We start from the raw sequence: 25067 nt of genomic DNA, 5'->3' as shown, positions 1-25067 counted from the left end.
CATTTAAGAACTTAAGAGAACTAAGCTAAATCCTACCATCTAAAGTAACAGTATTTTGTATTTATGTCGTTTAATGGTCTTGTGGTAAATCTATTAAAAGAATACTCATTTTTGATATAAAACCTGTGTGGTGTCCATCTGTAGTGTTGTCGCTTGATTACTGTATGTGTTCACAAATGGTCTACACACTGCCTCTGAGATAAGTCTGTCTGCTCATGCCAAAATACCAAGGGGGTGAGCAGGGGTTATTTTAGGAGTGTACCCCCTTACCCTGATTAGGCGAGGGTCCCTATTTGTCACAAGTGCATACCTGTGCCAACTAGAGACCCCCAAGTCTAACAATCTCCCATTAATGCCCAGGCCCCTAATATTTTAGGCGATCTTCTATTGCCCTACATACCCAACCGCCAGCTGCGCTCTACTTGTCAACACCTGGCGTATGTTCCTCGTGTTAAGAAAGCCTGGGCCAGAGCGCGCTCCTGACTTGCCCTCGCTCCTAAGCTCTGGAATGCCCTCCCTGTTAACATTAGAAGCATCCAAAATCATGTGTCATTTTGAAAGGCTATAAAAACATATCTCTTTCAGAAATAACCTGCTCTCCTCTTACAGCGCCTCCTTGGCACTCTGTTTGCATTAGGATCAGTGCTGGGACGCCCCTTTGCTGGGGCAGCTATGCGCTCTACAAAACTAATAACATAATCAGGGAATCCTAATGCTTTCCTATGAGAGAGATAGAGCTTTGCAGTAGTGAAAACTGAATTTGGGAGTTTTTCACTACCAGGGTATGTAAAACTTAAATGCACATGCCCTGCCTTTTAAATACAATGCACCATGCTTTGTGGGTTACACAGCGGCCACCGTAGTGGTGACCAATATGTAAAAAAAGGTAGGTTTAGGCCTGGTATGAGCTTTACCTTGTCAGGTTGAATGGCAGTGTAAACTGCACGAACAGGCTCTGGGGTGGCAGGTCTGTGCCATGGTTAGAGGGCAAAGTAGGGAGTGGCAAAATCAATGCTCAATACCACTTGTAGTATTTAATGTACAGGCCCTGGGCACATGAAGTGAAATCTACTAAGCACTTGCAAGTAAATTAAATATGCCAGTTGGGGATGAGCCAATATTACCATGTTTAGGGGAGGGAGCACATGCACTTTAGCACTAGTTAGCAGTGGTAAAGTGCACAGAGTCCTAAAGGCAGCAAAAATGAGATCAGAAAAATTGAGAAGGTCGGGGGGAATACTGGCCTTAGGCTGCCAGGTCTAACAGCCACCATGTGGCACAATGTCATAAGTGACAGTGTTGACAATTAAGTGCCAAGCACTGGAAACCAGGGGCTGAAATTCGGTACTTCTGGTGCTTCAGCAGACATGCTGCCTTGGCCTTCCACTTGCAATCACTAGCAGAAACACTATCACTTAAAGGAGTTGTGCCTATATACCAATTTCCTTTTTAGTTGAAAATACAGCACAGATAAACCATTGCTGTAAAAAGCAATTTACATCCTGATGCTCATTTAATCCCCGTGGGTGAAATGTATTGAGATGGTCACTACATGGGATTATTAGGTCAAGGTCTCACGATCACATCCTCACCAGCAGGAAAGCTCTGCCCAGGAGGATGCAGAGAGTATTTCAGGTTTGTTGGAAGTGTGGCGAAGGCTAGAAGAGTTGTGATCTCTAGTAGAGCTGCGGCTTACCTTTCTCAGGAAGCTAGCTCACTTTAGACCCGCATGCAATAACCTGCTCACAATCTTTCTTAGAACAATCACTATGGTGTGCAATATCAAAGTTTATCACACTTACAGTAGTGTAATTACTTTGTTCTTCCTGATGCTCACCTGGAGATGTGATCAGATGATTGCTGTCTCACCAGTCCCTCCGCCTGAATGGTCTCCCAGTCTCGGATACAATTAAAACCGAAACCTGTTCTTCTAGCAGATAATCTGCAGCTTAAGATCTTATTATGTCTTTCATTTAAGGTATTTCGCAGAATCCTTAGCTTTCCACATTAGTTTGTTGTGACTTGAAAACCGGTTTGTCTAGTCCTAATACTGAAGCTCTCGCCCAGCTTGATTGTTTCCACCTCCTAAGAGTATAAATGCATCAAACACTGTCTGGAGCACATTCACCCTACCGCACAGCACCACCAAGCACAGACACTCTACAACTCCACTGACACCCAGCTCGTGCAGGCAACACACAAAGGCACCGCACTGCACCACCAAGCACAGACATACTACACCACCACCGACACCCAGCTCGTGCAGGCAACACACAAACGGACCACACAGAACCATCAAGGACAGACAAACCACATCAACACCCAGCTGGCGCAGCCTAGAACACAAACAAACCACTCCGCAGCATCTCTCACAGGCACATAACAAAATCCAGGTCATGCAACATTGTGCACAAGGTCAGATCAGAGAAAGGCACCACGCACAGAGACTGCAAACAATTATAGCACAGAGGGACAACACACAGACACATAGACCTCAAACAAACACATCAGACAAACCTTGAGAATCCGACACAGACATTTGCTCCAGACACAGACATCAGAAACACACCATACATCAAGATCCAGACAGACCTGCATCAGTGACAAGGCACACACATCAGAGTCAGGCAGACATTAGAGTCATCCGTCAGAAACAGGCACAGACATCAGACCCAGAAATCAGACTTTCACACTGGAGACAGACACAGAATCAGACACATACCACAGTCACTCAGACACAGACATCAGACACGTACCACAGCAACTTCGACACAGACATCAGACACAGACCATATTCACTCAAGACACAGAGATCAAACACATACCACAGACACTTAGACACAAACATCGCACCGAGACACAACGTGTCCACACACCCTCCATCTGGGAGACTCTACCCAGTGAAGACATGAGGACGCCCCTCGCGCCAGTCCTGGCTGCTGCCCTCCTGGTCGGGTTCGGTAAGTCTGGCACCGGTCGATTTTTCTTTTCTTTTCTGAAACTTCATTCAGAGTCTGATATTAGTCTGAGGTTATTCGATATATTATGCCTAGCTTTTAATTTGTAAAAATATGTTCTCCTATTGCAATATTTTACTGTCGAACAACAAGCTAACTTACCCTTAACCTCTGAAGTGACGGGATGAGTGATACGTAGCTGACATACAGAGCACAGGAAGAGGGAATTCGACTGGATTTATAGAATAGTGGTCTTTCACTCCACCGAATCAAAAATTATCGTTAATAACTGTCCGCTCTGGTCCTTTGTGGTGACGTTTTTTTGTGGGTAACAGCTCATCTTATTACCGCCACCCCCTGTAAACCGTAAAAGTCGTTCAGCCCGTCCTCGTGCTTGCATTGGAGCACCACTGGTGGACCGGCTGATGGGGAGGGGGAATGGGGAGGGGTGGAGGTGGGCGTGAGGTGTTCAGTAAACAACTGGAAGGGACTTCGTTAATGAATTAAACTTCGAGTCCTGAGTCTCCTGACGGCCACGGTCTGCATCTGACAAGGTGATTCGAAGAGCGCCTGAACAACCTGGCCTCTCAGCCCCTGCAAAGACTGGCCTCTCACAGCACCTGAACAAACTGGCCTCTCCCAGCCCCTGCAAAGCCTGTCCTCTCATGGCACCTGATCCAACTGGCCTCCCACAGCTCCTGCACAGACTGGTCTCCCACAGCCCCTGAACAGACTGGCCTCTCATGGCACATGAACAGACTGGTCTCTCACGGCACCTGAACAAACTGGCCTCTCACGGCTCCTGAACAAACTGGCCTCTCACAGCCCCTGCACAGACTGGCCTCCCACAGTCCCTGAACAGACTGGCCTCTCACGGTACATGAACAGACTGGCCTCTCACGGCACCTGAACAGACAGGCCTCTCAAGGCACCTGAACAAACTGGCCTCTCACAGACCCTGCAAAGACTGGCCTCTCACGGCACCTGAACTGACTGGCCTCTCACTGCACCTGAACTGACTGGCCTCTCACTGCACCTGAACTGACTGGCCTCTCACTGCACCTGAACTGACTGGCCTCTCACTGTACCTAAACAGACTGGCCTCTCACGGCACCTGAACTGACTGGCCTCTCACGGCACCTGAACTGACTGGCCTCTCACAGCCCCTGCACAGACTGGCCTCTCAAGGAACCTGAACTGACTGGCCTCTCAAGGAACCTGAACTGACTGGCCTCTCACAGCCCCTGAACAGACTGGCCTCTCACGGCACCTGAACAGACTGGCCTCTCACGGCACCTGAACAGACTGGTCTCTCACGGCACCTGAACAGACTGGCCTCTCATGGTCCTGACCAGCCTCTCACAGCCCCTGCACAGACTGGCCTCTCACGTCACCTGAACAAACTGGCCTCTCACTGCACCTGCACAGACTGACCTCTCACAGCACCTGAACAAACTGGCCTCTCACAACCCCTGCAAAGACTGGCCTCTCCCGGCACCTGAACAAACTGGCCTCTCACAGCCCCTGACCAGACTGGCCTCCCATGGCACCTGAACAAACTGGCCTCTCACAGCCCTTGCACAGGCTGACCTCTCACAGCACCTGAACCGACTGGCCTCTCACGGCACCTGAACAGACTGGCCTCTCACGGCACCTGAACAGACTGGCCTCTCACAGCCCCTGCAAAGAGTGGCCTCTCACAGCCCCTGCACAGACTGGCCTCTCATGGCACCTGAACAGACCGGCCTCTCACGGCACCTGAACAGACTGGCCTCTCACAGCCCCTGCACAGACTGGCCTCTCACGACACCTGAATAAGCAGGCCTCTCATGGCACCTGAACATACTGGCCTCTCACAGCCCCTGCAAAGACCGGCCTCTCATGGCACCTGAACTGACTGGAATCTCACGGCACCTGAATAGACTGGTCTCTCACAGCCCCTGCACAGACTGGCCTCTCACGGCACCTGAACAGACTGGCCTCTCACAGCCCCTGCACAGACTGGCCTCTCAAGCACCTGAACAAACCGGCCTCTCACAGCCCCTGACCAGACTGGCCTCCCATGGCACCTGAACAAACTGGCCTCTCACAGCCCTTGCACAGGCTGACCTCTCACAGCACCTGAACCGACTGGCCTCTCACGGCACCTGAACAGACTGGCCTCTCACGGCACCTGAACAGACTGGCCTCTCACAGCCCCTGCAAAGAGTGGCCTCTCACAGCCCCTGCACAGACTGGCCTCTCATGGCACCTGAACAGACCGGCCTCTCACGGCACCTGAACAGACTGGCCTCTCACAGCCCCTGCACAGACTGGCCTCTCACGACACCTGAATAAGCAGGCCTCTCATGGCACCTGAACATACTGGCCTCTCACAGCCCCTGCAAAGACCGGCCTCTCACGGCACCTGAACTGACTGGAATCTCACGGCACCTGAAAAGACTGGTCTCTCACAGCCCCTGCACAGACTGGCCTCTCACGGCACCTGAACAGACTGGCCTCTCACAGCCCCTGCACAGACTGGCCTCTCAAGCACCTGAACAAACCGGCCTCTCACAGCCTCTGCAAAGACTGGCCTCTCACAACACCTGAACAAACTGGCCTCTCACAGCCCCTGCAAAGACTGGCCTCTCACGGCACCTGAACTGACTGGCCTCTCACTGCACCTGAACAGACTGGCCTCTGTGGGGAGCCACTCGCCGAAGGAGTACTTGCCTGATCCAAGCCCTTGCCAGAAGCTGTGCGGAGCCCTGCCGGGCATTGATTTTATTGAACCTGGAAGCGGGGAGCCCCTGTGGACCTAGTGAATCGCCAGAGGGAGTGTGGGGGAGGAGGACGGGACTGCGAGGTCCAGCAGGCTGTGCGGGTTGTATTGAGCACACCTGCAGCCTCTTCCCGTGACCCCGCCCCTTGCTGACCGGAGAAAACAGCTCGCGGCCCCCGCTACGCGGGTGCCACTCGCCGAAGGAGTACTTGCCTGATCCAAGCCCTTGCCAGAAGCTGTGCGGAGCCCTGCCGGGCATTGATTTTATTGAACCTGGAAGCGGGGAGCCCCTGTGGACCTAGTGAATCGCCAGAGGGAGTGTGGGGGAGGAGGACGGGACTGCGAGGTCCAGCAGGCTGTGCGGGTTGTATTGAGCACACCTGCAGCCTCTTCCCGTGACCCCGCCCCCTCTATTCCCGACTAATTTAAGACCGGAGGACTTCACGCGTGTGCGGGACATCGCCCGGGACAAAGCCCGGACTAAGGGCGGACCCTCTAAGACCCTCATAGACACGAGGAGACTGGACTGGGCAAGAACCTCTGCCCGACCATCGTTCAACATAGACTAATCGTGTAAGTGTTTGTTTGTGGGGCTCATCGTACGTACATCATGTCCATTGAAATCCCAACATTGGAGTTACCTGGCCATGTGAAGTCGGTGGGCTTGGTAGACGGAACATTAGACAGGTATTTTAAGAAATCCCTACTCGATCCTTCTATTACCCCTACCCTTGAAGAACTACGAACTGAACGACGGCGGTCGATTGAAAGCTTAAAGAACAGACCATTGCCGCTGTCACCGGTGCTAATGAGCTCCAAGGGCGATATTTGCACTACCTCACAGGATAGTATCCCTCTAATATTTAGAGAAGGTACATCTACGAGGGAACCTGAACTCTTGGGCACAAATAGCAATCAGGTAGACACAGTTACTACTCCCGGTATCATTAATCCAGCTGTGATAACTAAAGCGCAAATTACCCCAATTCCTACACATATAAAAGTAGTCAACAGTAGGGTCAAAAAAGTTACGCAAGTTAAAATTCATGGCCCCCCTCCGGCTAAACGGCGTAAAAGTAACCTTTCCAAGAGGAAATTTAATCATGCAGACTTTGGTACGAAAAAGGGTGTTAGTACCAAAGGAGGATTGGTTAAAGTACTAGACGAAGGAAGGAAAGGAATTTCTCCAACGCATACATGTGTAACTACGTTTACCGACCCTGTTATTCCTATTATCGATAGCCCCCCTGCGATGGGAAAGATACAGGCATCTCCAGACAGGGTCCTGATTGGGAGCATAGAGTCCATAATGAGGACCTATTCCCTGGCTATCATAGAAAGACTTGATAAACTAGAAGACAGACTTGGGAATATAGAACAAGAACTGGAGAAAAAGCTCGTACCCAACAAAGTACCGTTTATTCTCCCTATACAAGCCCCAACGGTACCTTCTTCATCAGGGACATCCGCTACAATAACATTAACTACCCCTGAACAGATTATTACTCAGCCTCAACCCTCAACTTGTATGAGTGGAAGTGTATCAGGGAATATCCCTGTTGGACCTAATAGTAAATCTATATCAGAACAGGCTGAAATGTCCAACGGACAGCGGAATAACTCTGGCCAAGCTGTAGGGAATATAAATAGAGAGAGAGGTAACGAGCAACTGGCCCGAGATAAACTTAACAAGGGTCCTCTTCCAGAACTTCCGCCAGAAGCAGTACCCCTAGTGGTAGTTCTTACTGGGGTGCCGGAGCTGGAGAAAGATAAACGGGAGAGCTTTACCCAGTTGAGAAATAAAATATCACACTGGCTAAGTCTACATAGACCTATTACAAATAATATAAATGGAGAAATTATTCATGTCCGCCGCCTTCCCTGGTTGGGAGGAAGACCCAAGGATATTGAGGGAGATATAGTGGTCATTAATTTTAGAGATCGGAATGCCGTCCACTTTATACTTAATTGGCCGACAGACCACGATAGCAAACCTATTACCCCCCGCCCTCTAACCTATTTTTACCCTCGCTCAGTGGTGTTTCCACCAAATCATCATTCACAGCGAGCTCCCCCCCCATTTTTATCGAGGCAATTGCAACCAAACCCATATTGCCCACCCATCTACAATAATGGACCTATGTTTAGTGAGAGGCAACCTCCACCAGCAGTAGATCTGTATGGGTGGAATATTATAGGCCCAAGATATAACCCTCTAATACATAGGAGAATGGAACAGCTCAAACCTTTTACACCCCTAGATACCACCAACAGGTTTGAGGTGTTTAGTGGACTGGAAGATTGCGATTGATGCCATCGAGTCATAGGGAAGGGGGAGAGGGATTTTGGTGGGGATAGCGGGGGAGATATGGGCGGACGAACGGGGGAAAAAGGTCTAATAGATATTGATACACCCATTGGATACAACGTTATATGTAGTACTGGGGGTTGCACAAGTAATTTTGCCCAGTTTGACTGCAACCTCAAGGCTCTTTCCCCGGCTAACGGAAGCAGTAGTCAAATCTTACCAATTGTAGATCACGTGCCAGGGGATTTAACCCATGTTCACATTTTGCCCCCTTTATCCACCGAGGCTGATAGTTTAATGGAACGGGGTTATAAGATGGCGAGCTGGAATATAGCGGGATGGAATAACAAGGTAGAACGTCTTGGATGGTTAGAATTTATAACCCAGTTTGATATTCTGTGTCTCCAGGAGACTTGGGCGGCCGAAGATGTCTATCTTGATGGGTATGTTGCCTATAATTGCCATGCCCAACCGTCCAACGTGGGGAGAGCCAAAGGAGGAATGGTAATACTGCTTTCTGTGAGTCTACCGGTTCGAGTAAAAATACACCGGATAGTCGGTCAACACTCTCAGTTGCTGTGGTTACAAAATAGGAATGGGCGAAATGTTTTAGTTATAAATCACTACAACAATGCCTTTAACCACTTAAATACTGACACGGTTGATGAACTTGAAGCTGAGGTGGAAAGCCTATATGGGTGTAATGACGTGCACTTTGACATTTTGTGGGGTGGTGATCTTAACATCTACATGTGTCCACTTGCTGGCGATAGGGTGTGTGGGTATGAGGATGATGGGGGGGATGAACAGACCCACTTTATGCACTCGGTTTATGGGGATTCTCTTAATTCGTTTTTGTTAAAAATGGATTTATGTATTATGACACCTAGGGGTGACAGTGAGGGTAATTCGGTACCAACCTTTATTGGTAGGAACTGTGCCACGATTATCGATTACCTCATTGTCTCTACCAGTATTGTAGCCAAGTGTTCCTTACCTGTAATAGTAGATCCGTCACTTAGTGATCATAATTGTTTAACAATGTTTCTTTCTTTGTGGGGGGTCAAAGAAATGATGGTACATGGTGTAGTGACAGATATAGTCCCACACAGACCCAATGGCCCTAGAATTAAATGGGGTAGGCAAAACGAGGAACATCTACTTTGTACTATCGTGTCAGCCTGTATAGAAGAGGTGGAATGCTGTCTTGAACCTGGAAAGAATAATGTTGACATTCTAGTTAGTTTCGACACTATTAATAAAAATGTTGCTGAAATTTTAACTGGAAGAATAAAAAAGGGCCCTAGGAGTAATGGGGGATGGTTTAACAGAGAATGTACCAAATCTTTACAAAGACTTAAAGCTGCTCTCAAGGGAAAACCGAGAGATAAGGAAGCAGTTAATACCCTCAGAAGGGAATATACAATTCATCTGAGGGATAGGAAACAGGAATTAAGGGAAGAGGCTTGGAACAACCTGACTAAAGCAGTGGACCTTAAGGATACCAAGCTTTTTTGGTCCACGGTAAATAGCCCCTTCCTTCAAAACGAAGATGTCCCGGTAATGTCAGCCCAGGTATCTGAGGAACAATGGGTGTCTCACTTCACTAGTATTTTCAACCCCGAAGGATTAGCTGAAGGGGGGGATAATGAAAGTATGGCATTAACCCCCATACCTCTTAATATTACAATCTTAGAGGTAGATGCAGCCATTCGGGCTAGCAAGGGGGGAAAGGCACCGGGCCCGGATGGGGTACCCGTTGACCTTTATAAAGCTGAGATCTCCATTTGGAGCCCATTGTTAACAAAGGTTTTCAATGCAGCTGCGACGATTGCGGCTCCACAGACCTGGGGGGAATCAATCATTATTCCGGTATATAAAAAAGGGGATAGGGGCGAGGCAAAAAATTATCGCCCGATCTCCCTTCTTACTGCTTCCCTAAAAATAATGAGTAGAGTATTATTAAGTCGTCTGGAAGAATGGGTAGAAGACAACGGGATCCTTGCGGATTCACAGTATGGATTTCGCAAGGGGTTGGGCACTATAGAACAGTGCATCAATCTAGATCTCATTATATGTAAATATACACGAGCCAAACAAGGCTCGTTGTTTCTTTGTTTTGCCGATTTATCCAGTGCCTTCGACTTGGTTGACCATAGTCTTCTGTGGTCAACCTTGTTGGATATGGGGGCACCTCAAGATATTATTTATTTCCTGGCCCAATTGTACAGGAATCTGACAGCAAAAATACGATATGGGCAATCGGGGGAGTGTACCCCTAGTGTTAAAATAGGATCAGGTATCAGGCAGGGATGTGTTCTTGCACCTCTTCTTTTCTCCCTTTTTATTAATGCGATTGAGACGGAACTTCGCTCCATAAGTGCAGATGTACCGACTGCAGGCGGCTTGCCCATCCCAATTCTGCTCTACGCGGATGACGCGGTTCTGCTCTCTCAAACCCCTTTAGGGCTGCAAAAACGAATGAATAAATTTGCAGATTTTATCAAGGGGAGGAAATTAAAAATTAATAATTCAAAAACTTTTATAATGCCCTGTGGGAAGAAAATTAAGAACTTAAGGCCCTTCACAGTTATAGATCAAACCATAACAGTGGTGGATAAATTTTGTTATTTGGGTATCACTTTTAATAGTGGGGGGATGTGGACCTCTGAAATGACAAATGTTAGAGCCAAGATGGCTAAGTGCTCTTTTGGCCTATTTAGGTTTGCATCCAAGCTAGGCTCAAGACGGATATTCGACATGTTATACCTATACCGACATAAATGTGTTGCTCTGGCTCTATACGGATCAGGAGTGTGGGGCCACTGTAACAATAACATGCTCCAGGTAGAGGAGAACAAATTTATTAAAAAACTTCTTTGTCTGCCATCTTCTTCTTCAACAAAGTTGATCCATCAAGAGTCTGGCTTAGAACATCTATCAGACCTGATTAGATTAAGACCCCTGTTAGTATGGAGATCTATCTGGTCGAAGGAACAGACTGGTTTTACTAGAAAGATAATCTCCGATTGTCTAAACCTGGATAAATGTTCCCGTATCCCGTGGCTTAACTATATCATTCGAACGTTTGATGACCTTTTTAATTTTAGGGTTTGTGATAACCCTTCCTGTGTTTTAGACATCACGAAGACTGAGATTAAACATGAATTTCTGAGGGTTAGCAGGATGAAGCGTATCGCAGCTACTGTCCAGTTCTCCACACATGTTTTTTATGACAAATATAACAAGGAAGAAATGGGGCCCCCAGGATACCTCAATATGGTTAATATTCGTTCCCACCAATTTGTGTTAACAAGACTTCGGATGGGGACTGTTCATTTGCTTGTTGCATATCCTGAAATGAAGATATATACTACTGCCCCCTGTCCGTGTGATGGGACTACTAAACAAAGTACGGAGCATTTTTTACTGCTATGCCCTCTTTATCTCCATCTTCGAAAAATATACCTGAAACCACTTTTTAAAAAATATAAAGTATTTAATATTGTTTCAGCCATGGGGCTTTTATTTGGGCTTAACTCACAGGACATTTGCTATTTTACTGCTGTATATATTTTAAAATCGATATGTATGAGGAAAAGCACCGTTTTATGACATGTGATTAATTTAAAATTTGCTGAAACCTCATGTTTTTATATCTATGTATGTATGTACTTTTATGATCATTAATTTATGATCGAATAAAGTTTTTGAATTGAATTGACTGGCCTCTCACTGTACCTAAACAGACTGGCCTCTCATGGCATCTGAACTGACTGGCCTCTCATGGCACCTGCACAGACTGGCCTCTCACAGCCCCTGCACAGACTGGCCTCTCACGGCACCTGCACAGACTGGCCTCTCACGGCACCTGCACAGACTGGCCTCTCATGGCACCTGAACCGACTTGCCTCGCACTGCACCTGAACAAACTGCCAGCTCACAACCCTGCACAGACTGGCCTCTCCCAGCACCTGAACAGACTGGCCTCTCCCAGCACCCGAGAAGACTGGCCTCTCACAGCACCTGATTAAACTGACCTCTCACAGCCCCTGCACAGACTGGCCTTTCCCAGCACCTGAACAGACTGGCCTCTCATGCACCTGAACAAACTGGCCACTCACGGCCCCTGAACATACCGACCTCTCAAAGCTCCTGCACAGACTGGCCCCTCTTGGCACCTGAACCGACTGGCCTCTCACGGCACCTGAACAGACTGGCCTCCCACAGCCCCTGCAAAGACTGGCCTCTCATGGCACCTAAACAGACTGGCTTCACATGCCATCTGCACAGACTGGCCTCTCACAGCCTCTGCACAGACTGGCCTCTCACAGCCCCTGCAAAGACTGGACTCTCACAGCCCCTGCAAAGACTGACCTCTCATGGCACCTGAACAGACTAGCCTCTCACAACCCCAGCACAGACTGGCCTCTCACTGCACCTGAACAGACTGGCCTCTCATCGGCACCTGAACAGACTGGCCTCTCACTGCACCTGAACAGACTGGCCTCTCATCGGCACCTGAACAGACTGGCCTCATACAGCCCTTGCACAGACTGGCCACTCATGGCACCTGAACAGACTGGCCTCTCACTGCACCTGAAGAAACTGGACTCTCACAACCCTGCTCTGACTGGCCTCTCTGAGCACCTGAACATACTGGCCTCTCACGGCACCTGATCAAACTGGCCTCTCACAGCCCCTGCACAGAGTTGCCTCTCACGGCACCTGAACAAACTGGCCTCTCACAGCCCCTGCATAGACTGGCCTCTCCCAGCATCTGAACAGACTGGCCTCTCATGGCACCTGACCTGACTGGCCTCTCACGGAGCCTGAACAGACTGGCCTCACACAGCCCCTGCATAGACTGGCCTCTCACGGCACCTGAACTGACTGGCCTCTCACTGCACCTGAACAGACTGGCCTCTCACTGTACCTAAACAGACTGGCCTCTCACTGTACCTAAACAGACTGGCCTCTCACGGCATCTGAACTGACTGGCCTCTCATGGCACCTGCACAGACTGGCCTCTCACAGCCCCTGCACAGACTGGCCTCTCACAGCCCCTGCACAGACTGGCCTTTCACGGCACCTGAACAAACTGGCCTTTCACAGCCTCTGCACAGACTGGCCTCTCATGGCACCTGAACTGACTGGCCTCTCATGGCACCTGAACCAACTGGCCTCTCATGGCACCTGATCAAACTGGCCTCTCAAAGCCCCTGTGTTAGACGGACCGGGAGGGTCGGCCGAGGACAAGGGGAGAGGTCTCCGGGGAGAGCCGTCTCCAGTGATCGTACAGATAAATAACTTCCCCCCCACAGACAGATACCACACAAGGAGATGAGTTAGCGTTCTTTATAAGCACTTCTTAAGGTACGATGAAAAGGTACAAGGAGGTCTGGACTCAGGGGTCCCCTAGATTCAAGTCTCTCAAGATGGGAAAAGGGGGTAGCGGGATAGTCTGGTTACCAGTCTGGTAGTTGAGGTGGTATGGTGGGTAGCTCACAATCCTCGAGCTTGGTGGTCTAGCTGGTACGGGCTGCGGCAGCGCCAGCAGGTCCCAGTGAAGATGGTCGATACACGGTCCGCGGCAGCGCCAGCAGGTCCCAGTGAAGATGGTCGATGTACGGTCCGCGGCAGCGCCAGCAGGTCCCGGTGAAGATGGTCGTTACAACGGGCCGCGGCAGCGCCAGCAGGTCCCGACGAGGATGGATGTTTGCAGAAGGCCGCGGCAGCGCCAGCAGGCAGGTCGATAGTTCACAAGATAGGGCTACGGCAGCGCCAGTAGTCCGTCAAGGCTGAGTTCTCTCGGTGTCTCTCGACTCCAGGATACAACTGCCTTCCTGCTCCGGAGCTGCTCCAGTTATAGGGCAGGTGCCCTTTGATGTCCGGACCCTCGCACTTGGAGGTCGGAGGGTCCGGGATGAAGGTGTCCAGACACCCAGCGGGGGGTGGAGCCGGTGCCTGGGGGAGCTGGAGGCGATCGTCACCTGGCGGGGGAGAGTCCTCGGCGCTTCGTTCTCCCATTGACCTGCCAAGTGGTCCGCTCACCTCCTGGGTGGATGGTGGTGCCGGGATGTCGGGGCCGGCCAGGCCCAGGGTTAGGGTCGGGGGGAGGCCACGCGGCCTCGTGGCGCAGGGCCCAAGATGGCGGCTTGACCCGGCCGAGGGAGCCGGTGGTGGCTTGGGCCCGTGATACATGGAGGTCCGAGGGCAGGAGTTCAGTCGGGAGACGGGGTGCGGGTGATTCTCGTGGGTCACGCCTGGTGGGCCGGGGCTTGGGCCCTGTCATGCGGGGAGGGAGCAAGCCCTTCGTGTGGCCTGTCCAACATGCGTCCCCCCCAGCTGAAGGCGGGGAGAGTCACCCATCTTCTTGGGGACTCTCCTCGTCGAGGCGGAAGAAGCGTGACAGGCCATCTGCGTTGGCGTGGTCTTGGCCCGGCCGGTGCTCCACGGTGAAGTCCATTCCCTGCAGGGAGATGGACCAGCGCAATAGTTTTGGGTTTTCCCCCCGCATCTGCATCAGCCACTGCAGGGGTCTATGGTCGGTTTGTACCCGGAAGTGGGTACCGAAGAGATAGGGCCGGAGCTTTTTGAGGGCCCACACCACTGCGAAGGCCTCCCTCTCGATTGTGCTCCAGCGCTGTTCTCGGGCCAGGAGACGTCGGCTGATGAAGGCCACCGGCTGGTCATGACCCTCGGGGTTCACTTGGGAAAGAACCGCTCCGATGCCGTGGTCGGAGGCGTCTGTCTGTACTACGAATTCCCGACTGTAATCGGGGGCCTGGAGCACAGGGGCGGTGCACAGGGCGGCCTTCAGCTTTTCGAAGGCCGCTTGACAATCGGGGTCCAGTTAATCCGCTTCGGTTGGTTCTTGGACGTGAGACCCGTGAGGGGCCCCACAATGCTGCCGTAGTCCCTCACGAACCGCCGGTAGTAGCCGGTGAGCCCCAAGAAGGCTCGGACTTCGGTCTGGGTGACGGGGGGCTGCCAGGACTGGATGGCAGCAATCTTAAGTTGCAGTGGGGCCACCAGCCCGCTCCCCACCTGGTGCCCCAGGTAGGTCACGGACCCTTGACCAATTTGGCATTTGCCGGCCTTAATCGTGAGGCCGGCCCGCTGGAGGGCCTGTAGGACCTCCTGGAGGTGGAGGAGGTGGTCGGACCAGTGGCGGCTGTATACAGCGATATCGTCCAGGTAGGCAGCGCTGAACTCTTCGAGCCCCGCCAAGACCTGGTTCACAAGACGTTGAAATGTAGCGGGGGCGTTCTTCATGCCGAAGGGCATGACCTTGAAGTGGTAGTGGCCATCGGGGGTAGAGAAGGCGGATCGTTCTTGAGCCCGGGGTGTGAGACCGATCTGCCAGTAGCCCGCTGTTAGGTCGAAGATACTGAGGTAGCGGGCGGCCCCCAGCCGGTCGATCAATTCATCCGCTCTGGGGATAGGATGAGCGTCGGTTCGGGTGACAGCGTTCAAGCCCCGGTAGTCGACGCAGAATCTCAGTTCAGGTGTGGTGCCGGGGGCAGCGGCTTTGGGGACCAATACAACCGGGCTGGCCCAGGGACTGTCCGAGGGCTCGATGACCCCGATCGTGAGCATTTTGGCCACTTCCTCTTGTATGCAGGCCCGTACCCGATCTGGTACGCGGTAGGCCCGGTGTCGGATAGGGGGACTGTCCCCGGTGTCCACGTCGTGCAAGCACCAAGGGGTGACCCCGGGAGTGAGGGAGAACAGTGAAGCGAACCGCAGCAGGAGGTCCCGGCAGCCCTGGCGTTGCTCTGGGGTGAGGGCATCGGAGAGCCGGACCCCGTCCACGGAACCATCGTTCTCCTGAGTCTTCAGGAGATCCGGGAGGGGTTCGGAGTCCTCCTCTGCTCCACTGTCTGTAGCCATCAGGAGGCTGAGTTCTGAGCGCACAAAGTGTGGTTTGAGTCTGTTGGTGTGGAGGACCCGAAGGGGGTTCCGGGGGGTCCCCATGTCGATGAGGTAAGTGACGGGGCTTTTGCGCTCGACCACCTTGAAGGGCCCCGTCCACTTATCTTGCAAGGCACATGGTTCGGTGGGGGACAACACCCACACTTGTTGACCAGGTTCGAACTCGACGGAGGCGGCATTGTGATCATACCATCTCTTCATGTCTTCCTGGCTGGCCTCGAGGTTCGCCTTGGCCATTTCCCTGAAGCGCCGGGTCTGATTACGTAGGGCCAGGAGGTACTTGAAGACGTCTGGAGGGGTCTTTAGGGGGGCCATCTCCCAACCTTCTTTGACTAGGCTGAGGGGCCCTCGCACAGGGTGCCCGTACAGGAGTTCGAAAGGGCTAAAACCGAGGGACTTCTGGGAAACTTCTCGGTAGGCGAAGAGGAGGCACGGGAGTAGTACATCCCACTGGCGACGGAGGGGCTCTTCCAATCCCCCAATCATCCCCTTGAGAGTGCGGTTGAATCGCTCCACTAGTCCGTTCCCTTGGGGGTGATAGGGGGTCGTGAATCGGTAGGTGACCCCGCACTGTTGCCAGAGGGACTTCATGTATTTGGAGATGAAGTTCGTGCCTCGGTCGCTGACGACTTCTCGGGGGAAGCCCACCCGGGAGAAGATCCCCATTAGGGCCCGGCCAACCACCGGAGCTGTTACAGTTCGTAGAGGCACCGCCTCGGGGTAGCGGGTGGCGTGATCCACCAGTACCAGGATGAACCTATGTCCTTGTGCCGTGCGGGGGTCCAGGGGCCCCACAATGTCTATTCCTACCCTCTCGAACGGGGTGGTGACCACTGGGAAGGGTTGTAGAGGGGCCTTCAGCTTACGGCCACTCTTCCCGCTGGCCTGGCACGTGGGGCAGGACCGGCAGTGGTTCAGGACGTCGTTCCGCATCTTCGGCCAGAAAAAGTGGGTCACTAGGCGACTGTAAGTTTTGTCTTGGCCCAGGTGTCCAGCCAGGGGGACATCGTGGGCCAGGTTGAGCAGGAAGTCTCTGAAGCGGAGAGGTACCACCAGTACTCGACCGGCCCCTAGCTCTGCGATTCTCTGTTCGCTGTATAGCAGGTCGTTCTCCCAGTAGACCCAGTGAGTTCCGGTGGAGTCCCCTGCGCTCTGGGCGCTGGCTTGTTGGCGGAGTCCCTCGAGGGAGGGGCAGGTCTTTTGCTCCTGGCGGAACTGTTCTTGGGTGGGCCCCCCTTCTTGACGCCACTGAGCCAGGCCGGGGACGTCCTGGGGTTGCGCGTCCCCTTCGGTCGTTGGTTCCGGGGGGTTGGCCTCGTCGTTGTCTTCTACTGGGGCGACCGGGGGCGGAGGTGCTGGCCATTCCGGTTCTTCTGGTCGGGGAACGGCACGGGCGGCCATGGACCGGGTGGTTACGCAGGCCCAGTCCGGGAGGCCCAGCATCCCCAGGTGCTCTCTTCTCTCGACGGTGGCCCACGGGGAACTCTCAAGGTCATTCCCCAGGAGGCAGTCCACGGGGGCATCATCCCGGACCGTCACTTTCAACAGGCCGGAGACCCCTCCCCATTCGAAGGGGACGCAGGCCATTTGACACAGACTTTCGGAATTGTCGGCTGAGCGGACGGGGCAGAGAATGTTCGGCAGGATCTGCTCGGGTTTCACCAGGTGACAGCGGACGGCCGTCACACTGGCGCCTGTGTCACGTAAGGCCTCGGCCCGATGCCCATTAATGGTCACCCACTGACCGTATTTCCTGGTGTTGGCGGGTAGGGGAGCCCGCGGGACTATGTCTTTTCCCCCTAGGCACGCTAGAACCATGGCGGCCGGTTCCCACTCTTGCTGGGCCGGCTCATACTCTTCCTGTTCCTCTGATAGTCGTTCTTCCCCCAGGGCGGCGGCAGCTACCTGGCGGGGCTTGGGTGTTTGGTTCTGCGGGCAGCTCGGGTCATTGGCGTAATGGCCGACTCGCTGGCATCGGTGGCACGTGACATTGGCTCGGAACCCTGGACGCATCGGGGGGTTTCCCCGGCCGGCCGGGGGCGGGGTGCTGGCCACGGGTGTTGCCGGGAGGGTGTCTCTCCCTCGCCCCTGGCCTCCTCCTCCTCCCCGAGGACGGTGCTGGCCTTGGTTGCTTCGGTTCTGCTCGTGCGGTCCTCTCCGGCCCACTCGGGTGCTCTCCCATCGGTCAGCTTCAGCGGCGAGCTGCCGGGGGTCGGTCAATTTACTGTCGAGGAGGTGCTGCCTGAGCTCGACGAAGCAGTTGTTCGACAGGTGTTCCCATACCATAAGGTTAAAGAGTTGTTCGTAGGTCGTTACATGGCTCCCCTTGATCCAACCCTCGAAGGCTCGGCTGAAATAGTTTACGTACTCCACCCAAGTTGTACCCGGGATCCGGGTGCAATCTCTGAACCTCTGGCGGTACATCTCGGGTGTGAGGCCGTAGCGGGTGAGGAGGGCAGCCTTCATGTGGTCGTAGGACGACATTTGGTGATCTGGGAGCTGCAACAGGGCATCGCGACCTTCGTTGACGAACCTCCCCCATAGTCCAGCTCCCCAATCACTCCGGTCGATCCGGTGGGAGGTCATGGCGATCTCGTAGGCTTTGAACCACTGCTTTATGTCGTCTTCTCGGACATACTCTCGGACAACATCCTTGGGGATGTGGACTTTTTTCTCGGTTGCCCCTGGGGTGTGCGGTCGCTCAGGCACCCCCGGTTCTTTATTCTGTTTCCGAAGTTCTATTTCCGCCAGTTTGCGCTCATGTTCGAGTGTTATTCTTTTTTCCTCAAGCTCTCTCTGTCTCTGTTTTTCTTCTCGTTCCTCTCGGAGCCGCAGATGCTCTAGATTTAGTTTCTGCTCGGCTAACTTTAGTTCACCGTCCATCTTGAGTCGTGCCATTTCCAACTCGTGTAATCTGGTCCTTTCTCTTTCCTGGATCTCCTCCTGCGAGAGGCCCGTTCCCCGCTCCTCGGGAGCCGTGGCGTTCCCCTCTGGTGCGACACTGTTTTGGTCGGAGGATCCGGTGATCCCAGTTTCTGCCCACGACTCAAGGGCGCGCTTCAAATCATCTTTGGTACTCAGGCCGGTGGTAGCAATGCCTAGTTCCATGCAGAATTGTTTAAGTTCGCGGTGGCTATATTCTTCCAACTTATCCATTTGGAAAATTTCAGTGGAACCGCTATCTTTGGCTGACATCGTGGTTTTGTCGTGCGGTGAGCTACTCTCTGTACGATTACGCGTTGATTCGGATCGCGCCGCTGGCCACCAATGTTAGACGGACCGGGAGGGTCGGCCGAGGACAAGGGGAGAGGTCTCCGGGGAGAGCCGTCTCCAGTGATCGTACAGATAAATAACTTCCCCCCCACAGACAGATACCACACAAGGAGATGAGTTAGCGTTCTTTATAAGCACTTCTTAAGGTACGATGAAAAGGTACAAGGAGGTCTGGACTCAGGGGTCCCCTCGATTCAAGTCTCTCAAGATGGGAAAAGGGGGTAGCGGGATAGTCTGGTTACCAGTCTGGTAGTTGAGGTGGTATGGTGGGTAGCTCACAATCCTCGAGCTTGGTGGTCTAGCTGGTACGGGCCGCGGCAGCGCCAGCAGGTCCCAGTGAAGATGGTCGATACACGGTCCGCGGCAGCGCCAGCAGGTCCCAGTGAAGATGGTCGATGTACGGTCCGCGGCAGCGCCAGCAGGTCCCGGTGAAGATGGTCGTTACAACGAGCCGCGGCAGCGCCAGCAGGTCCCGACGAGGATGGATGTTTGCAGAAGGCCGCGGCAGCGCCAGCAGGCAGGTCGATAGTTCACAAGATAGGGCTTCGGCAGCGCCAGTAGTCCGTCAAGGCTGAGTTCTCTCGGTGTCTCTCGACTCCAGGATACAACTGCCTTCCTGCTCCGGAGCTGCTCCAGTTATAGGGCAGGTGCCCTTTGATGTCCGGACCCTCGCACTTGGAGGTCGGAGGGTCCGGGATGAAGGTGTCCAGACACCCAGCGGGGGGTGGAGCCGGTGCCTGGGGGAGCTGGAGGCGATCGTCACCTGGCGGGGGAGAGTCCTTGGCGCTTCGTTCTCCCATTGACCTGCCAAGTGGTCCGCTCACCTCCTGGGTGGATGGTGGTGCCGGGATGTCGGGGCCGGCCAGGCCCAGGGTTAGGGTCGGGGGGAGGCCACGCGGCCTCGTGGCGCAGGGCCCAAGATGGCGGCTTGACCCGGCCGAGGGAGCCGGTGGTGGCTTGGGCCCGTGATACATGGAGGTCCGAGGGCAGGAGTTCCGTCGGGAGACGGGGTGCGGGTGATTCTCGTGGGTCACGCCTGGTGGGCCGGGGCTTGGGCCCTGTCATGCGGGGAGGGAGAAAGCCCTTCGTGTGGCCTGTCCAACACCCTGCAAATTCTGGTCTCTCATGGCACCTGAACAGACTGGCCTCTCCCAGCACCTGAACAGACTGGCCTCTCCCAGCACCTGAACCGACTGGCCTCTCACGGCACCTGATCAAACTGGCCTCTCACAGCCCCTGCAAATTCTGGTCTCCCATGGCACCTGAACAGACTGGCCTCTCACGGCACCTGAACAGACCAGCCTATAACGGCCCCTGCATTGACTGGCCTCTCACAGGACCTGAACAGACTGGCCTCTCACGGCACCTGAACAGACGGACCTCTCACAGCCCCTGCACAGACTGGCCTCTCACGACACCTGAATAAGCAGGCCTCTCATGGCACCTGAACATACTGGCCTCTCACAGCCCCTGCAAAGACCGGCCTCTCACGGCACCTGAACTGACTGGAATCTCACGGCACCTGAATAGACTGGTCTCTCACAGCCCCTGCACAGACTGGCCTCTCACGGCACCTGAACAGACTGGCCTCTCACAGCCACTGCACAGACTGGCCTCTCAAGCACCTGAACAAACCGGCCTCTCACAGCCTCTGCAAAGACTGGCCTCTCACAACACCTGAACAAACTGGCCTCTCACAGCCCCTGCAAAGACTGGCCTCTCACGGCACCTGAACTGACTGGCATCTCACTGCACCTGAACAGACTGGCCTCTCACTGTACCTAAACCGACTGGCCTCTCATGGCATCTGAACTGACTGGCCTCTCATGGCACCTGCACAGACTGGCCTCTCACGGCACCTGCACAGACTGGCCTCTCACGGCACCTGCACAGACTGGCCTCTCACGGCACCTGCACAGACTGGCCTCTCATGGCACCTGAACCAACTTGCCTCGCACTGCACCTGAACAAACTGCCAGCTCACAACCCTGCACAGACTGGCCTCTCCCAGCACCTGAACAGACTGGCCTCTCCCAGCACCCGAGAAGACTGGCCTCTCACAGCACCTGATTAAACTGACCTCTCACAGCCCCTGCACAGACTGGCCTTTCCCAGCACCTGAACAGACTGGCCTCTCATGCACCTGAACAAACTGGCCACTCACGGCCCCTGAACATACCGACCTCTCACAGCTCCTGCACAGACTGGCCCCTCTTGGCACCTGAACCGATTGGCCTCTCACGGCACCTGAACAGACTGGCCTCCCACAGCCCCTGCAAAGACTGGCCTCTCATGGCACCTAAACAGACTGGCTTCACATGCCATCTGCACAGACTGGCCTCTCACAGCCTCTGCACAGACTGGCCTCTCACAGCCCCTGCAAAGACTGGACTCTCACAGCCCCTGCAAAGACTGACCTCTCATGGCACCTGAACAGACTAGCCTCTCACAACCCCAGCACAGACTGGCCTCTCACTGCACCTGAACAGACTGGCCTCTCATCGGCACCTGAACAGACTGGCCTCTCACTGCACCTGAACAGACTGGCCTCTTATCGGCACCTGAACAGACTGGCCTCATACAGCCCTTGCACAGACCGGCCACTCATGGCACCTGAACAGACTGGCCTCTCACTGCACCTGAAGAAACTGGCCTCTCACAACCCTGCTCTGACTGGCCTCTCTGAGCACCTGAACATACTGGCCTCTCACGGCACCTGATCAAACTGGCCTCTCACAGCCCCTGCACAGAGTTGCCTCTCACGGCACCTGAACAAACTGGCCTCTCACAGCCCCTGCATAGACTGGCCTCTCCCAGCATCTGAACAGACTGGCCTCTCATGGCACCTGACCTGACTGGCCTCTCACGGAGCCTGAACAGACTGGCCTCACACAGCCCCTGCATAGACTGGCCTCTCACGGCACCTGAACTGACTGGCCTCTCACTGCACCTGAACAGACTGGCCTCTCACTGTACCTAAACAGACTGGCCTCTCACGGCATCTGAACTGACTGGCCTCTCATGGCACCTGCACAGACTGGCCTCTCACAGCCCCTGCACAGACTGGCCTCTCACTACACCTGAACAGACTGGCCTTTCACGGCACCTGAACAAACTGGCCTTTCACAGCCTCTGCACAGACTGGCCTCTCATGGCACCTGAACTGACTGGCCTCTCATGGCACCTGAACCAACTGGCCTCTCATGGCACCTGATCAAACTGGCCTCTCAAAGCCCCTGCAAATTCTGGTCTCTCATGGCACCTGAACCGACTGGCCTCTCACGGCACCTGATCAAACTGGCCTCTCACAGCCCCTGAAAATTCTGGTCTCCCATGGCACCTGAACAGACTGGCCTCTCACGGCACCTGAACAGACCAGCCTATAACGGCCCCTGCATTGACTGGCCTCTCACAGGACCTGAACAGACTGGCCTCTCACGGCACCTGAACAGACGGACCTCTCACAGCCCCTGCAAATTCTGGTCTCTAATGGCACCTGCACAGACTGGCCTATCACGGCACCTGAACAAACTGGTCTCTCATGGCCCCTGCATTGACTGGCCTCTCACGGCACCTGAACAGACTGGCCTCTCATGGCACCTGGACAGACGGGCCTCTCACAGGCCCTGCACAGTCTGGCCTCTCACGGCACCTGAACAGACTGCCCTTTCACGACACCTGAACAAACTGGCCTCTCATGGCACCTGAATAGACTGGCCTCTCATGGCACCTGCACAGACTGGCCTCCCACAGCACCTGAACAGACAGGCCTCTCACAGGTGCTTCACAGACTGGCCTCTCATGCCATCTGCATAGACTGCGTCTCACAGCCCCTGCACAGACTGCCCTCTCACAGCACCTGCTCAGACTACCCTCTCACAGCACCTACAGAATCTGGCCTCTTACCTGAACAGACTGGCCTCTCACTGCACCTGAACTGACTGTCCTCTCATGAGATCTACACAGACTAGCCTCTAGCACCCCCTGAACAGACTGGCCTCTCACACCCCCTAAACATACTGACCACTCACACCCCCTGAACAGACTGGCCTCTCACACCCCCTGAACAGACTGGCCTCACATAGCCACTTACCCCTTCACATGTCCTCCCCATCACCACCCCACTTACCCCTGCCTGTACATGTCCTCCCCCCTCGCGGCCCCACTTACCCCTCGTAGAACATCTACTCCTGCATTGCCCCCCCACTTACCCCATCACAGGACATGTGCTTCCCCTCCCCACCCCACTCCCCACTCACAGTACATGTGCCCCCATCGCCACCCCACTTACCCATCACAGAACACCTTCTCCCCCACAGCCACCCCACTTACCCCTGACAGTACATCTGCTCCCCCACCGCCACCCCACCTACTCATTCACAGAACATCTACACCCCCATCACCACCCCACTACCCCTTCACTGGACAGGTGCTCCACCATCGCCACCCCACTTACCCCTCACAGTACATGTGCCCCAATCACCACCACACTTACCCCTCATAGAACATCTACTCCCCATCGACCCCCCACTTACCCTCACAGAACATCTGCTCCCCTGTCGCCACACCACTTACCCCTTCACAGGACATGTGCTCCCCCTCCCCACCCCACTCACCCCTCACAGTACATATGCCCCCATGGCACCTTACAGAACATCTGCTACCCCACTGCCACCGCCACCCCACTTTCTCCTTCACAGAACATCTGTTCCCCCGCCACCACACATACCCCTCACAGTACATGCGCCCACCATCGCCACCCCACTTACCTCTCACAGTACATGTGCCCCTCATTGCCACCCCACTTACCCCTCACAGTACATGTTCCCCGAACACTGTACTTTGAAACCAAAAAGTACATTCCACACCCCTCGCTCCCTCTCACGCTTTCAAATGCACATCCCACACCTTCCATTCTTGGCAAGACTGTTCTACTCCGTGACAGCTCTCATTGAAAGACAGCAAGATTACAAGAAAGAAGATAAGCAGGCATATGCAGGACTGTCTCATATATCCAGGCTAGGGTAAAATAACACACTAAAGTCAGTTAAAATGTGGTAGTTGGAGGTCATCATATGGTGCCAAACCACAAGAGCGCCTCTTTCACTACACATGTGTGCTGCACAAGACAGCACACATGGAAAAGTAAAAACGAGGAGAAATACAGCATTTCTCCTTGTTTCACCAACTAAAGACCAGGTAATTTTGGCACTGCCTCCTATTTATGCTGCCCTTTTAAATAGGGGGCAGCGTAAAAAACAATCGGTGTTGCGGTGGAACGCCCACCGCAACACCCACTGCCCGCCCCTTTCACGCTAAGCATATCGTGAAAGGGGGCCTTATTTAAAAGGCAGCGTTAAGCCATGTTAAGTGGCTTAATGCTGCCTTGTAAATAAAGCGTGGCCCCTATCGCCACCACAACATCACTGAAAGTTATGTTGTGATGGTGATAGGGGCTTGTACATATGCCCTAAGTCTTCATTGGTGGAAGTGCAAAAAGCACAGCTTGGGGCCAGAAGGGAAGCCGCGGGGTCATGCATGAACTCACAGCTTTTCCATGATGGGTGAACGCTATTTACACACTGCAGAGTCCTAGCACAAGTGCAGAACTTTGCTTTGCACCAGTATGCATGGCCATGGATGGGCACTGAGTCTTAGGACCATGTGTGATGGGAGCAAAGGTCCAGTGGAACTCTGGATCAGCTGGCTCGAAGGGGTACTTGGAGGGGGTTAGTTAATTGGTGGTTTAATACCATGATACACTTGTCAGAATATGGTCTGAGTTAAATAGTGTGGGGAACATTTACTACACGTTTAAACACCTCAG

At 53.7% G+C, this 25067-nt stretch overlaps 1 protein-coding gene across 2 annotated transcripts in view; it reads left to right on the top strand.

The window, feature by feature from the left end:
• Positions 1-2123: 2123 nt before the first annotated feature.
• The window catches only part of LOC146860417 (uncharacterized), a 200211-nt gene continuing 177267 nt past the window's right edge, over positions 2124-25067 (top strand). For both annotated transcript variants that reach the window (XM_085646345.1, XM_085646344.1), the window contains exon 1: positions 2124-2960. In XM_085646345.1, the coding sequence (XP_085502471.1) occupies positions 2909-2960 (52 nt within the window). In that variant the 5' untranslated portion in view covers positions 2124-2908. The remainder of the gene's footprint in view (positions 2961-25067) is intronic.

Source organism: Triturus cristatus, chromosome 3_1 (assembly GCF_964204655.1).
Source record: "Triturus cristatus chromosome 3_1, aTriCri1.1, whole genome shotgun sequence".
In the NCBI taxonomy this organism is placed as follows: domain Eukaryota; kingdom Metazoa; phylum Chordata; class Amphibia; order Caudata; family Salamandridae; genus Triturus; species Triturus cristatus.
The sequence above is the reverse complement of the archived record's forward strand: the minus strand, read 5'-3'. Positions and strand labels throughout refer to the sequence as shown.